Genomic DNA, 16,839 nt, shown 5'->3' with positions numbered 1-16,839 from the left:
ACATCGGAACGTTTTTGTACCCCTCCTAATAAAATGAACTGAACCCTGAACAAATCTGAAGAATAAATAGTATTTTTAATTTTAGTTTTACTTGGGAAAGACCACTATTTATTAAAAAATATACTGTGATAAGTGATTCGATGCGTTCCGCATCATTTTTAAACACCGTGATGCGGAATGCATTGAAACACGTATTATTTAATTACACCTAAGTATATGTAGATTTTAAGAAATAAGGGTATTTACCAAGTGAAACTTAAATGCGTAAATGGACATATAATTGGACAACAGATTGACTTTTTTTAGATGGGAGCTGCATTCATTACTTACCTTGCTTATTATGTACAAGGTTTAAAGATCATAAAGTGCATTTTTATTTCTTCTAAATAAAAATGAATGTTTATTTGAATCTGTATTGGGAACAGGAAGGATAATCTAGTGTGGGCCAATTAGGAATTTACAAGAGTAACACTGCTGAATCAATTATTCGAAAAAATATTATTTTTAATAAATTGAAAAACACACTTTTAACATTTTTGTACACAGTGGTGCATAGGGCACTACACAATTATCTTGATCGTTGATTACGCGAAGAAAAAAACGGGAGAAAAAAGTCCAGTATTAAAATTTACAAATATATTAGTGGGTAGATTCAATATTTGACCAATGTAACAATTTGCTTTGAAAGAGATAAACGAAATAGTAAACCAGCCAATGGCAGGTCGAAAACCCAAGCTTTTATATTGTCAACTTACTTAACATGACATTTTAACTTAATGCTAATATTCAGTATTAAAAAAAAAAATGTGGAAGATGTTTTACTATCATACTTGTGTTTTTAAAATTATCATAAATAAAGTTTAATTAAAAAATCATTAAAATTGAAATTATTTATTTTAGGTGGTGATAAACTTAGTAGCGGACTTTCCAAAGGTTATGGAACTTCCAGCTTAACAGATACCCTTCGTAATCCAAAATGCTCAGGTTAGTTTCATTTCTATCATTTTCCAAACCGTTGAGTTTAAATAATGATCAACTTAGTAGCGTACATTCAAAATATAGTGAAACTCCTAGCTTAACGGACACTCTTTGTAATCCAAAATACTCAGATCATTTGAATTTCTACAACTATCCAAACCATTGAGTTAGATTAATGATCAACATAGTAGCGGACTTTCAAAAGGTTGTGGAATTCAAGTTTAATGGATATTCTTCGTAATCCTAAATGCTTAGGTCAGTTTAATTTTTATCATTTTCACAACTGTTAAGTAATGATGAACTTAGTAGTGGACTTTCAAAAGGTTGTGGAGCTTCTAGCTTAACGGATAACTCTTAGTAATCCAAAATACTTAGGTCAGTTTAAGTTTTATCATGACCAATTATCACCAAAAATAGCAGAGAAAGATGTAGCAAAATCAGAATTAAAAGATATTCAATTATTTAATTTGAAGACAAGATTTGTACTTTGTATAGCTGTTTAATTATTGGTTTCATCTTACAATATGTTTAAATGACAGAAAATATTACAATGAATGATCATATAATCAATTGCATTGTTGTAAATTTGTGTACCTGTATACTTTGATGGAAAAAAGGAAAACAAAGACAGGAGAATCGGGAAGGGATGAAATAATCGACATTTAAGGTTTTTTTAGGGCAGACAAATAGTAATGTTTCAGGCGCTAATTGAAGGTAATTGAAGGAGATGGTGAATTTTTCACACGAAGAAATATTTTATTCAAAAGTGTTGTCGCTTAGATAGTAGGAATTACTAAATAATGATGTCATATGTCGAGGAATAGGATTTTTTCTCCCAAAAAGTGTATAGAATATGACCGGAATGATTTTCAAGATATCGAGATGCGTTGGGGTTTTTAAGTTACGAGGATTGTAGTTTTATTTTTTTTATTTACTGGCAAAGCACCCAAAATTGGGTGATACCTGTGGGATTGTAGATTTATGCTCTGAAAGAAACATAATAGCACTGAAATACGGGAAATGCTAACAAAGCGTTATATTACTGTCATGTGGCATCATAATATGTACAACGACCCCATTACAAGTCATCAAGTATTTTTCGAAGTGAGCTTTTATGATATTTAGTATAAAATATTATTTTGCGAAACACACGTGAATTTAAAAACTCCGTTATGTTTTAGGAAATATTATGTTTAAAGAACCCACAAAAAGGCAAAAGTCAAGCGAGTCTTGTTCCCGTAACTGCCAGGAATCGGTTGCTTGCACCAAATAGTGAGTTTGGAAAAGCGAACGTTAACGACTTATATTATACGTAGTAACCCCTTTCCAGCTCCGCTTCTCACAAAGAAGCACAATGCACAAAGCAGAGCCAATTAAGGAATAATTTAGTATCATATTTATTTAGTGTAAGAAAGTCCCGAAAGCTAAATGTTCGTTTCGCCCGGTGCTCTCGTATAAAGGGCTTCTCCCTCGCAACAGGGGTGGGTCCCAGTTTGCTTTCATCCCATTCCGGCTTTCAGAAAGTCGGGGATGATCGGCTCTGACGTCATTTATCATGATCCCCTGGAGGTGCCGTCAGGCCGGGCGAGATAACTTTGCATTACAGCCTCTCCTCTACGCCCGGCTCTAATTATCATAATAATGGGAGAAACTTGTTAATTACGTCTGAATATTTAAACCTCAGTGTAATTGATTGTTCGTAATAATTATTATTCTCTAACCGACGCCGGTTTTAACGGTAATAAAATTTAAATTAAACGCATAATATGATACTTGAAATAAGTTGTAGCAAACCCTGAATGAACTAGCAGTGCACAACGGAGTCCTGATAACAAGCCTTATGTATTGAAGGAAAGCATTGGCAAAAGATGGATGTAAAACTGAATTCAATCGCTCGTATGAATGTGCTTCAAAACGATGTTAAATACATATCGCTCACTCCTTTCAAGAACGTCATAAATCAAAAAACTTGTTTTTCAAGAGATCGTTTTTAAAGTTTAAAAATATGGTACAATGCATTAAAAATAAATATCGAGCCACTTATTGAACTTTTTACTGTGCAACAGATATTTTTAGGTACAACTTGAATGTTTTTTCTCCATTTGAAAAATATTTATATATTTAAAAAACTTATTAAACAACACCTTTTCTTCGAAATGCAAAAACAACACTTTATGCCCTGTAGCGGGTAAATATTAAGTTAAAAATATGCCGCTTTTGCTGGGATATATGTAGTATATTTTCTGGGCATTCTGAAAACATGCACAATTGGATTGACGATTTTTAATAAATGACGTTGTTGAAAAGATTGAGCGATATGTGTCCGAATGGTAAGATAAAATAAAAATTATGACATAGATAAAAAAAAATGCGTGTAGGACATGTGAAACCAAGTAATGAGGAAAGAACGGTAAATCAAATATATAAGGCGTTGTGTAAGTAATGTTTATCATTGTATTTTAACGAATCAATAACCAATTCCGGAACTACAATACAATACAATAGACGATGAAAATATCGAATCACGGACATATTTCACATGTTTTATTTATTACAAACCATTAACATCTTCTTCATCTTTGATGAGATGTCAAAAAATCATATGAAAATAACTCCTGTAATTGAAGATAATCCAGATTTTTTGAACAAGTATTTGGACACACTCAAAATGTTGTAAATAAATTAACAGGTCAAATTATAAGCTTAAATAATAAAAATGAAAATGGTATTTTCTGGCGTTTCTCATGTGTGTGATTATAATCCAGGATCAGACCTCACATACTAATAAGAGCTTCAGCTTAGTAAAAAAGTTCTTTACATCTCACCAATATATGTCTCTAGTGAAGTTCTAGTGATTCAAGAACAAGGTTTCTAAATTGGTTCATATATATAGAACTTCCAAGAATTTGAGTAGTGTGGTTGTCAATAATGAGTAGAATTGGTGAATGTTACACGTATGTTAAGTGATCACGATCAAAGTCAGCCTCGTACATGCCCTGACTTCCATATTCTTCTTCATCTTTGATGAGATGTCAAAAAATAATATTAATATCAGTATTACCAATTGAAGCACCAATCAATGACAGTGTAAATATTGAAAAAACAATATTTGTATGCAAATTTTGTATTGTTGTATTTCATTTAAGATGTTATCTCTCTGTCTCTGTATATTTTTTTTAATACAGGCATGCGTTGCCTTCTATCCTCTCTGCCTGCCCTTGCGGCGTGCTGCTGGCAAGAGACCCTACCCCTACATGAAATATGAAAATGAGATTCGAGTACACGTATTTGTTAACAAGATGTAAAGTGACCACTTAATAAACATGATCCACACACACATGTACATGTGTTCGTGTAGCGCGAACGTGGAATGGAGGTGATAGAAGTTGCCGTGTCTGATATCATAATACTTATCTTTAAAAGGCAAAAAACCCAGGAAGGGGCCGCTAAATTACCATGTTCTCCATACAATTTACTTATAATTATCCAACTACTTCTCGACCCCTTTACGGTCGGTATTCCATTAATGTATCAAATTTTCAACACGTTCGTGCTAGTACAACTGTTGTGTGAAAAGTCTTGTTATTTTGGAATTCCTCATGGAAATTTCAGCTCAAAACATTTCAGACATGATTTATGAATGGGGTCACATAAGGTTTAACGTTTTTCAGGACCGATTTTAATTATTAATTAACAAATATAATTTACAACTTTTTTAGCGTGTCGAAATACTTGTTCATAAATCTTCTCAATAAAAAGCATATTTTCATCTCACCATTAGATATCTCTAGTGAAATTCTAGTGATTCTAGAACAATGTTTCGAAATTGGATCATATATTATACAACATTTTGTACGTGTCCAAATATTTTTTCACAAATCTGGATTATCTCCAATTGGAGTTATTTTTACTTCTCATCATAGATGAAGAAGAATATGGTAGTCTGGGCATTTACAGGGCTTACGACCGTCATAGGCTTGGTTAAGTGATCCCTTTACACCCGTGTACGTACTATTAACCAATTCTACCCATGATTGACAACCACACTACACATTTTTTTTAAATTTTTCGATATGTGTGTCGGGTTGTGGTCCCGTGGTTAGTGTCGTGGACCCTTAAGTCAGAGTTCCTCGGTTCGAACCCACTCTATCTCAATTTGATACCTATTTTTAATAATGAGCCGCTTATGCTCACAGAAATAGTATGAAATTGAAATATTTATGTGAATAATAAAAAAAAACAAATTTCTCTCTTAAAAAGATATAAGTATTGATCAAACTCGTAACACAGTATGTGCGAGTTCACAACAGCTATCTATGATAGCATAAGAAAAACTTTTTGTAAGCAGGCACTCTGTGGTAATATCTGTCCATTTATAATTTTATTTTCACTGGAATAAAGAGTTATTATTGTTATTAAATATCGCTATTTACCCAAAAATAGTGGCATTAACCAAGTGACGTTTAGATTAAAGATATGTTTTGTTTGTTACAACCAAAATCACTCGCAAACGTGTGGAGGCCTAAAAAAAACCTTTTCTTTTTTTTAATTTTTTTTTATCTGATTTTATTTCACATTGATACATTATTTTAATGATATGTATTACGGCTCTTTAGGCATAGCCTGTGTTGAGCCGAAATATATTACTTACATGTTAATACAATATATATATATATATATATATATATATATATATATATATATATGTAATAAAATACCTAGGTACCTACCTATACATTTTATTAAGTACTTACAAATAGTACCTACATAAAACAGTTCTACCACCAGATGTCACCAATTTACAAAGAAAAATATTACCACGTTATATATATATATATATATTAATTACTAGATTTTATACATGACATACAATAGATAATAACGCTTTAATTAATTCTCATCTCATTTAACTAAATCTCGCAACCATCGACAGACGCTGTTCTTAAAACAATGACTTCGTGTTAGTCAATTTTACAAAGTTAGGTGCCAATCATTTAGTCGTTTAGCTACTAACCAAATATTGTAATTATTAACCGGTCAGCCCTACATTGAATAAGTACTGTTATTAGGGTGCAAAACCAGTAGCAACTTTGTACTGAACAGTCGTGTGGCATAAAACCCTTAGTTTAGATCAAAGATAATGTCTATTGCGACAAGTTGTGATAAGGATCTCCCTAATTTTCCATTTAACTGCTTCGCCAATACAGACATCCCCACATCACAAACTGATATCGTAATTGAATAAATTAATCGAGCTTTTTACAGAAATTTTGAAATTGTTTGCTTATGGTGAAAAATACTACTAATTCGTTCCATACGTCTCGACAAACATTTTTTAATTATTGTCTTCATCAAACCCTCATCTGCAACCGATGGTGCATGGGGCACTGCATCATATGAACACAGTGGTATCGTCAACCCATTAAGGAAAGGTGATCAGCCCTCCGCTTCAGGTACCAGTCCAGGGTATTATTGAAAAATCACACTTAATTTATTTGATCCCACCCTGGAAATCGGGACAAAAACCCGGGACATCTAGTACGGTAACCAAGCGTGCTGACTATTACACTGCGGTGGCGGACATTTGTTAATTATCAATATATAAAGGAGTATCACGTTGGGTGGGGAAGACAACGAAAAAGACAATGATATGCGCATGTGAGGAGAATGGATCCACCCAGACTCCCCTGCATTATACTGGACGACCAACCCCAAAGAAGACGATGGTAGACAAAGTAGACCACCAAAGAGATGGATTTACAGCTGGAAATCATCATCGCAGGAGGCTAATCTATCTTAAAAACCGGCCACAACGCCTCAGTGGCGTGCACAGAGTTTTTATTCAACAGTAGAGCTGGGTAAGGATAAGGCACAGTAGATACTGGTCGTGTTTCTATATGGAAAGCGAGTAATCCAGGGTAGGCACTGCTTTTCTGCCCTCATAGAATGCACGCCTCTGCAAAGCCTACACCAAGCAGAGGATATATTGAAAGCTGTCTTTTATATATAAAATTATTTTTTTGAACTAAGTTGCGAAATTTATTGAAAATGTGAAATAACATAAAGTTGTATTCCGATTTTACTGTGAATTTACATTTAAAAGCTTTCAATATCCTTGTCACTGCCAATCTAAATAAATACAAGTTTGTAAATCCATCACCAAATTTTCTAGAAGTGCTCCGGTGTAGGCAGTGAAAGGGATTAGTTTTAGTTCAATTAGTCAGCTAGATCCGATTCCGACCCGACGTTGGCCAATACACAGACGCCCACAACCCCGACCAGCACAGCAGACAGACACGGAATAGTGCAAAGACATTTACAGAGAATGGTCAGTCATCGCATTTCCACTCAAACATTATTCATCGACACTCTATTACGAATCCCTTTCACAAGTAACGACACAAGTGCACCCATGCACCAAGCAGAGGAAGAAGAAGACGAAGTATCACTTGAAAAATCCGTTTAGAAAATCTGTAGCAAAGAGTTGGTGTACAATAAGGCGGTCCTCTCACTGCGCCCAATGGAGGGCGGCCGACACACTCCGCGTATCCGGGCCATACACGCGACCAGCGACAACTACCCATAAAAGTGATTTGCGCATATAATGCCAGTGTAACGGATCATCGTTGTTGCGACTTCCCTCGATGGGCCCTTCGCAACTTTGTGACGAATTTTAAAGTCCCGCGCGTGGAGTGCACAGTGTACGCGGCACGTGTCGCCTCGGCCGGCGGTGGCTCGATAATGAGCGCCGGTATTTAAACCTATTTTGCATTCAATTCGGTGTTTGATTGGGGAAAACGAAATGGCTTTAATTAGGTTATATCGAGTAGCTAAACTGAATAAACCATGCACGCGCGGCCTCTCACTATGTGCATATGTGCAAGGCACTTCTTGTCGTCACACAATTCAATTTACATATGTGATTCAGTTCTAGAGATGGAAAGAAAGATAAAGGCATAGAAAAGAATGTGAATGCTGGGAACAGAGTGAATGGTGCACTAAAATAAAAATCTAATAAATAATCTAAATTTCAGCAAATAAAAATCAATCAGCGACAGCTAAACTGGTACAGAAGACATCTCATCTTCCATATTCTTCTTCATCTTTGATGAGATGTCAAAAAATAATTTTAAAAAATAACTCCTGTAATTGGATTTCAAATTTGTGAACAAATATTTGGACACACTCAAAATATTATAAATAAATTAACTGGTCAAATTATAAGCTAAATGATATTTTCTGGCGGTTTTCATGTATGTGATTATAATCCAGGATTCGGAAGTCACATACTAATATAAGTGTTTCAGCTTGATAAAAATATTGTTTACATCTCACCAATAGATGTTTCTAGTGAAGTTGATCATTCAAGAACAAAATTTCTAAATTGGTTCATATATATATATATATATATGAACCAATTTAGAAACCTTGTTCTTGTTCTTATATATATATATATATATATATATATATATATATATATATATATATATATATATATATATATATATATATATATATATATATATATATATATATATATATATATAACTTCAAAGAATTTGAGTAGTGTGGTTGTCAATAATGGGTAGAATTGGTGAATATTACACGTGTGTAAAGTGATCACTTAGACCAGGCTATGACGGTCGTCAGCCCCGTAAATGCCCAGACCTCCATATTCTTCTTCACCTTTGATGAGATGTCAAAAAATAATATGAGATTTTCTTCAATTAAATTTCACATAATTATGTTCTGTCCTGAAGTGATAAAATGGTCAATAAATGCAAAGACAGCAGTGCATAAAATCGACTATTTCTATAACCTAAAAATTATTTTTTCTTAAAGACCTAGAGTCACACGCATATTTAAAAAAATATATTATAGTTTTTGATTATGTTAAATAAACAATGAAACACGTTACACTTATTTAACTCCCATTTTTTCAAGTGCTACTACATTGAAGTACCATATGTATTCACCTCTCAATAGGTATGAGTAGGTACATAAGTAATATAGGGTTCACTTAAATTGACAATACCTTTCCGAAGTATTAAAAAGTTCAGTTCGCGCGCGGACTCGTGTTAACTGCATAGATGAATGATTGGAAACTCGTGCATACGGCTACTCGATATTATGGGGGTAAAATTCAATTTGCTGGGAACGTATGACGTGATGGCGATACTTATCTTAGTTTCGGAATATTGAAAAGTACTGCAGAGACCGTTGTGTATAGAATAGCAAATAATAATCTGCCTGAAAAATCATTTCAATATTTTTCGTGTCGTTCGAACTACAAAATCATTCATGTCGAAAATCGGCAATCATCGTGACAATTTAACTTTGTCTGCAGTCGCTCTAAAATTCGACTTACGTACTACAAACCACTTTCTCAAGTTTTCGTCTTTTTTTTATTACCCAAGTGAGTCTGAAATATAGTTAGGGCTTATGCAACACCGCTTATCATATCGATACTCAGGATTCAACTTTATAAGTTTCATAGCCTATGCCTACTCGTGAGTGGATTTACTCTTTATGTTTAGAGTTACAATAATTTCATGTTATTCATGAGTGAAAATTCTAGGCAAACACACTCGCTAGTTTTCGTCTTCTACCAATGCTGCCGTTATATTCAACTTTGCCGTGTAATATTCTTCTTCCTCTTTATGTATGGTGGCCTTGTGGCCTGTTTGTAAGGGGTTAGCCTCCTGCGATCTCGATTGCTGTCAATCCATCTTTATGGTGGTCTGCCCGAGAGTCAGAGCCTTTGCTTTGCAGGGGCTTACCGTGTAGAGCAATGTAGGGGAGTCTGGATGGTTCCATTCTTCTCTGATGCACATACATTGTCCCGTCTTTGTTGACATCTATCAAAATAAGAATTCAAATTACTAAATTTAAGACCTACATCAATTCGGCTGTCCAAACTCAAAACACAGTAAGGGACATTTTTTTGTAGTACGTTTTACTACTCTACTACAAAAAAATCTCTTACTGTGTTTTGAGTTTGGACAGCCAAATATCTTCTACCAATTCCAAGATACAACTTAACAATCAGCCGTCTTCAGTATCGATTGTTCAGTTATATCGGTCACTCCTTTCAACAACGTCATATTTCAAAAAAGTTCAATTTTCAGTTGTGCATGTTTTCGGAATGCCCGAAATTGTACTATATCTCAGGAAAAGCGGCAAATTTTTAACTTATTATTTACCCTCTACAGGGCAGAAAGTGCTGTTTTGCATTTTAAAGAAAAGCAATTGTTTAATAATTTTTTTAAATGTACTAAATATTTTTCAAATGGAGAAAAAACTTTTAGGTTTTACCTAAAAAGATCTGTTGCACTTGATATTTATTTTTAATACCTTTTATTATATTTCCAAACTTAAAAACGATATCCTGATTAATCAAGTTTTTCGATACATGACGTTGTTGAAAGTAGTGAGCGATATCTTAACAGTACCTCGGCCCTCGTTTGGACCAAGTGTTTGAATGAGTATTTTAAAGTGGCCGGGAGTCACCCGAGAACAGCTCATGACCAAACTTTCTTGGGAAGAGAATTGGGATGATGGGACAGCGTCACCAGCTCGAATAAGTACTATTAGAGCTAGTAAACCCCGTCCCAATGGAACTGTGCCATAATCCGAATCCTCCCCAAGATTATTGAGCTTTGAGCTGTGTCCGAAATGACTCCTAGACACTTTGCTAACTCAGCAAACGTATCCAGGCATCTTATACTAACCGCGCGCGTTTTCGTAAGCGTCTTGCGAACGTAACTCCTGCCATCTAGTGGCCGGTCGACGTATGAGCAGTTTTTTGTACACATTATTCATACTTAAAGTGATTTTTAAATATAATTTATTAAAAACATGCCTAAACCGCTGAGGTACTTACTGTTCAGTGAAGGGATTGTTGATTAAGTTTATTTGAATGTCTTCTTCGTTGCCAATATTTCTTTTACCCTTGTGTTCCTCATTCTATCTCGTAATACATAATGTGCTCAACATATTTCGCATTTATCCTCGAGTACTTTAGTTTTCTATAACTTCTCTCTCTCTTTCTGACTCTTGCCTAACCGCTTTCAACTATTTGACATGTATAATCATACATGTCAAAATACTTGTACTCCGAGGAATACTTGGCACTATCGTGCCAAGTTTTCCTCGGTCTTCCTGATCTCCTTTTACCAACTACATTCGCCTCACATTTACTCACTCATTTGTTCCACACGTCCAACCCATATACACTTTAAATGTATGGATATTTAATATACTTTAATAAGTAACAGTCAATTCCGGGTGCATTTATTTAATGTAATTTACAGGTAACGGTCAATTCCGACTGATGATTCCGAAATCTGAATCAATGATGAGAATAAACTCTTAATTCTCACTAACTTGACCACGCTCGAGCATTTTAAATGTATCAATCACGATCAAGTTAATACCGCGTCAATCCGATGCCCTAAGCACCATTGGGTTTAGAAAGGGGTCAGACGAAAGAAAGAACGTATCGTATTAGATTCTCGATTTTAGGGACGCGTTATTATCGAGTCAATGAACACAGATTTCGGTCGAGGGTAAAGATTTTTATTGGCAGTATCAAAATACGCCTTAATTGTTTATATTGCAGAATTAAATCGCTCGTGGATAATTCGCTATTAATGTTGTAGGGGATGTTTTAGGGATTATGCAATTCAAGATACCCCCATATCATCCTTCCCTTCCCTTTCAAACCAACCCCGCCCCCCTCTGTCGTGTGTTCCGGAAATGGATCTGACGTGTGGCTCCATCGTTTCGTACCGGAAATTCATAGATTAGTCATATCGCGTTCTGTAACAAAATACGGATTGCAGGCAGTCAGCATTAATTCACTGATATATGTACATTATCGTCCTGATGGCTGACGGGTATTGCCGATTTGCATAGCGATCTTAATTAACTTCAATTTATGTGTCTGGATACGACATGTCGTGTATCTCGATCATATACGCACTCGTTCATACATGTATCGCCAATTTAAGGGCTACAACACCAAAATTCGATAAATAAACCCTACCAACAAGTACAATGAAATAATGTTTTAAAAACCACACACCTTTTGTGTAGTCCTTTTTCTATACAAAAAACATCATGACATATGGATTCATTATGGTGTCATAATTAATTAATTGATTTTCAATTATTGTGTATTAATTAATTCATATACAAAGTTATCATTTTTTTATAAAAACATAGTTTCATAATAACGAATCGTGGATTATTTAAATTCTATCATATATTTGCCAAAAATTAATTTTAGTACGATTCCAGTCCTTCCATACATACATTTTCAAGGATAATTTATATCATTACCCATTCGGTGCATTTGCTTTTCTAATAGTCGATTAATGATTTACACCACTAAACGTATAAGACCTTATTTTAATAGTTGTTCATCTTAAGTATCAAAAAAATATATGTTTTTTATCGAAAAAAATCAATTGTATTTTTACGGTATACACAAATATTTCGATTCAATACATTTTTCAGGTACGTCTAGGCGGCTAGTGTTAAAAAATAGGAATCAAGTTGTATCAGAGTGAGTACCGAACCAAGATCTTCTTGACTCAAAGTCTGCGACATTAACTACGGAACCACAACTCGACAAATAATTTACTTACTTTCTAAATCGTAAAAAATATATTTTATTATATATTATGATGGTAGAGTGGAAAATGATATATGGTACTTGTATTTATCAAGCCTTTTCTTGATTCATAATCAATACTAAACGAAAAAATATCAATTTTATTTTTCAGTTAATCTAATTTTGATAGGCACCACACAACACATTAAAAATGACAGATGCTTAGCTGTTGACATCAGCTAACCATATACTGACATTACGTGGATACGTTTGAAAGAATTTCGTTATTTTTTCATCAAATAAATAAGATGTCCTTAAAATCTATCGTGTTTTGATGCGGAATGGATTGACGCGTCACAATAGATTTTAAGAGATGTGGTATTTACCAAGTGAAATTTAAAATAAAAAAATCTTTGTGTTTAAAATCAGTCATTATACGTGATTCAAGGATACGAACATATGCGTGAGATAAATAAATGCGACAAAATTTAATTAAAAATAATAATATGAAAATAAATTATTAAAATGTGCTATATAAAAAGACTACCCTTATATGTAATATTTTTTTAAATAATTTGTAATTTTACCCAATTTTGACAATTTATTAATTGTAGAAATTAATTTCTTCCTCGAAAGAAAGCAAAGATTCAAACCTTTTACCCTCCCTATTATAATTTCCGTAATATATTGTACGAGTCTTGCCACCCCAGCCGCACTTTCTATTAAAGCCGGAAAACGTTTCAGGACGTATTTTAGTTCGAGCATTTTCCGCTAGATGGGAGATGTATGGGACTTTAAACATAAGGGTAATATCCAAATGTATTATACAAATCACAAGTGTTGAATCAATTATAAACAAATCTTTAATATGAGATATGATATGTTTATAATAGTTGAAATACATGAATATTTTTTACTAAAATGTACCGTGTTTATACTTAGCGCAATACACCAGTATGTAGACGTTTGCATATTATTCCGAAATGTTGCATTATTTATTAGTTAATAATTTCTATTTGTGTAATAAGGTAAATGGAGAAAAGGACAAATACAAAAAGAATGCGAAGCTTTGGGGAATGTTAAAAAGCAAATAAACTACGAAAAAGCGCCAAAAACGATTTAGAAAGGAATAGAGGGTTTCATTAATTGATTAGTTAGTCACTTTATGGTAATATTTCTCCATTTATAATTCATGTTTTACTTGGTAAATAGCACTATTTCTTATAATCTATGTTGCCACTAATAAAAAATAATAGGTAAATAAATAAAAATAAGAAAAAGCTACTACCCCCATCTTCACCCTTCAACGACCCGAGAACACAACTCTAAAATTTGGACTTCACATACGGTGTTTGAAAATGGTGCGGAATCATCGAAACACATGTCACAATAGATTTTAAGAAAAAGTGGTATTTACCTAGTATATCTTAAATAAATAAAAAATTAAACAATAGATAGTTTGTCGCACGGTATGAAATCAAATGTTTCTAAAATCTAAAAAAATTCACTCCTAACGCGCGAGATTATCACGTACATACGAGTTTATTTAAAAAAATATTTTTACGTAAATTTTACAAACTTGCAAATTGAAACATGACCGTCAAACTACATCGGGCATAGTTTTGTTTCTTCTGTCACTATAATTCTCAAATTATTATATTTTGTTTTTAAATAATTAAGTACCAGAAAATGTATTATGTTTTTACATCTCATCAAAGGTGAAGAAAAATATGGAAGTCTGGGCATTAACGGGGCTGACGACCGTCATGGGCTGGTTGAAATAAAATGAAAAATAACTCCTATAATTGGAGATAATCGAGATTTGTTAACAAGTATTTGGACACACTCAAAATGTTGTAACTAAAAAATGTGTTTCTTTAAATTCATGTATAATCATTGGAAAAACGGTAAGGTTTTGGCCTTTATGTCCTCCAAGCTACCGTCCTTTCGGCATCATTACAGTATATATGAATGTAAAATATGCATATTCATTTTTATTCATTCACTTTTTCCTCTTTTATTATTATAGCCTAAAACGGTTCACGATTATTGTTAACATAACGAAAAACAGTACAAAAAACGCACCATCGTTACGTCACATGTCTCCAATCGTCATTGCGTCAATTTCGGTAATTTCCAGCAGATAAGATAATAAAACAATATTTTGACATCTAATATTTATTTGGAATGGAATATTAGTATAAATATACGTTTATATAAAAATAACAAAATAACCTTCAAGCCCGCGATGGTAGGCAGAGAGAACAGAACGCTACACCACTCGTATTTGCAAACATTCTTCGCCTTTTCTACATTTATGCATCTCATAATACTTACCTGCTGATTGTGCTTAGCAAACCAAAGTGTTTTAAATACTTAATCATGCCAAGTTTTCTTCGGTCTTGTTAAGTTTATCCTAATTTCTACTTATTGCCGTTTATTTTGCTAAGTGTAACGAAACGCGCTGCGTCGACATTGATTTTCAGCATTTATACACACTTATGGTAATACACAGAAATAGTAATATAGTTTTAATAAATGCCAGTAGGATAAAGGGCGTTAGGTTCACCCTTTTTACGAGTTGTAGTATTTGCAACAATTTATTAATATTTTACTAATAAAGTTTAAATGGGATTTGATTAGCGCATCAGCATAAGAGCGTATAAACTCATGCATATTCGTGTTTAAAACACATTTTGAGTCGATTTGTGATCCCTTGGTTAGTGCGTGGAGCTCAGGATATCATGATTTGACCACACCTCAAAGTATAATACATATATGCTTAGACTTACCTCAACATACTTTTGATTCGAAAAATATATATTTTTTTAATAAAATTATGTTTTTTTTTTATTTAGACTCACTAATAAATATGCGGGAGACCTTCATTTGAGGGGGAAATATTTTTTTTTACATCTCTTCAAAGGAAGAATATGGAAGTCTGGGCATTTACGGGGCTGACGACCGTCATAAACTGGTTAAAAAGATCACGTTACACACGTGTAACATTCACCAATTCTACCCATTATTGACAACCACACTTGGAAGTTTTATATATATTAACCAATTGAAAAACTTTGTTCTTGAATCACTAGAACTTCACAAGAGACATCTATTGGTGAGATGTAAAGAAGCTTTTTATTAATCAGAAACTCTTATATTAAAATTTTATTACTCTCAAAATGTTGTAAAACAAATATAACTAAAGCGGTAAAAAACGAATATTTTTCTTTTACAATTAAATATTTATTAGTTAATAATATCCACTATTGAAGGAGCACCTTCTCGAATCCTTACCTAAGAAGTTTCAGTTGGTAAAAACACATCTGTATTTGTGTTTTGATGTAATTTATGACACGAGATAAAGCATACGCACCCACGAACATTTCGACCCAACATGTAACGAACTTGTGTAGCTTTTATCACACCTTACATCGCTTTAAGTGCCTCTAACTATGTATCTAACGAATAGACATTTATGGAGAGGAAGGGTGAGAGAGTTGCTATTGTGGCAAGGGGTGGTAAACCGTGAAACGCCGAACAAACACCGCCACTTCATCGACCGCTGAATCCCTGAAATAGGCTTCAGGAATGGAAATGTACGCACTGCGCAGGAGATTGGTTCTGAACGGATCTCTACTTATATGGTCGATTACTTATTGAGAAAATCCTTTTAGGTAGCGATTCGATAATATTCCATAACATTCTTCGCCTCTTCTACATTCATACATCTCATCTTTATTATTTGCAAAATTTCTTAGGCGGCGATTCGATAATCGATAATTGGATAATTAAGAATGAAGAAGAATATGGAAGGATGGACATTTTTATTTTATTTTATTTTATTTATTTATTTGAGATTTTTACAGCTATAACAATACAATATACAATAACAATTAATAAATCTACAGCCAATTACCGATAATGTTATTCTTATTATAATTAGTGATGTTTGTGGTTGGGGTGAGTGTGTGTGTGTGTGTGTGTGTGTGTGTGTATGTAAGAGGGTGTGTATGCACTTACGGGGATTACGACCGTCATAGGCTGGTTTAAGTGATTACACACGTCTAAATTTACCAATTCTACCCATGATTGACTACCACACTATTCAAATTCTTGAAACTTTTATTGATTTGGTTCAAATTTCTAAACATAGTTCCATAAAGAAAATAATATGAAAAATAACACCTATAATTGGAGATAATCCAGATTTGTGGACAAGTATTTGGACACACTCAAAATGT

The 16,839-nt window shown here is 33.6% G+C and overlaps 1 protein-coding gene across 3 annotated transcripts in view; it reads left to right on the top strand.

Moving 5' to 3' along the window:
• The window catches only part of LOC148313147 (DNA-binding protein D-ETS-3-like), a 140,118-nt gene that overhangs the window by 31,929 nt on the left and 91,350 nt on the right, over positions 1-16,839 (top strand). For all 3 annotated transcript variants that reach the window (XM_088267423.1, XM_088267415.1, XM_088267408.1), the window contains exon 3: positions 901-984. In XM_088267423.1, coding sequence (XP_088123549.1) covers positions 901-984 — 84 coding nt within the window. The remainder of the gene's footprint in view (positions 1-900; positions 985-16,839) is intronic.

Source organism: Brachycentrus maculatus, unplaced genomic scaffold (genome assembly GCF_059751285.1).
Source record: "Brachycentrus maculatus isolate JH-2025_06_01 unplaced genomic scaffold, ASM5975128v1 h1tg000018l, whole genome shotgun sequence".
Lineage (NCBI taxonomy): Eukaryota > Metazoa > Arthropoda > Insecta > Trichoptera > Brachycentridae > Brachycentrus > Brachycentrus maculatus.
Note: the sequence above shows the minus strand (reverse complement) of the source record. Positions and strands in the feature narration are given on the sequence as shown.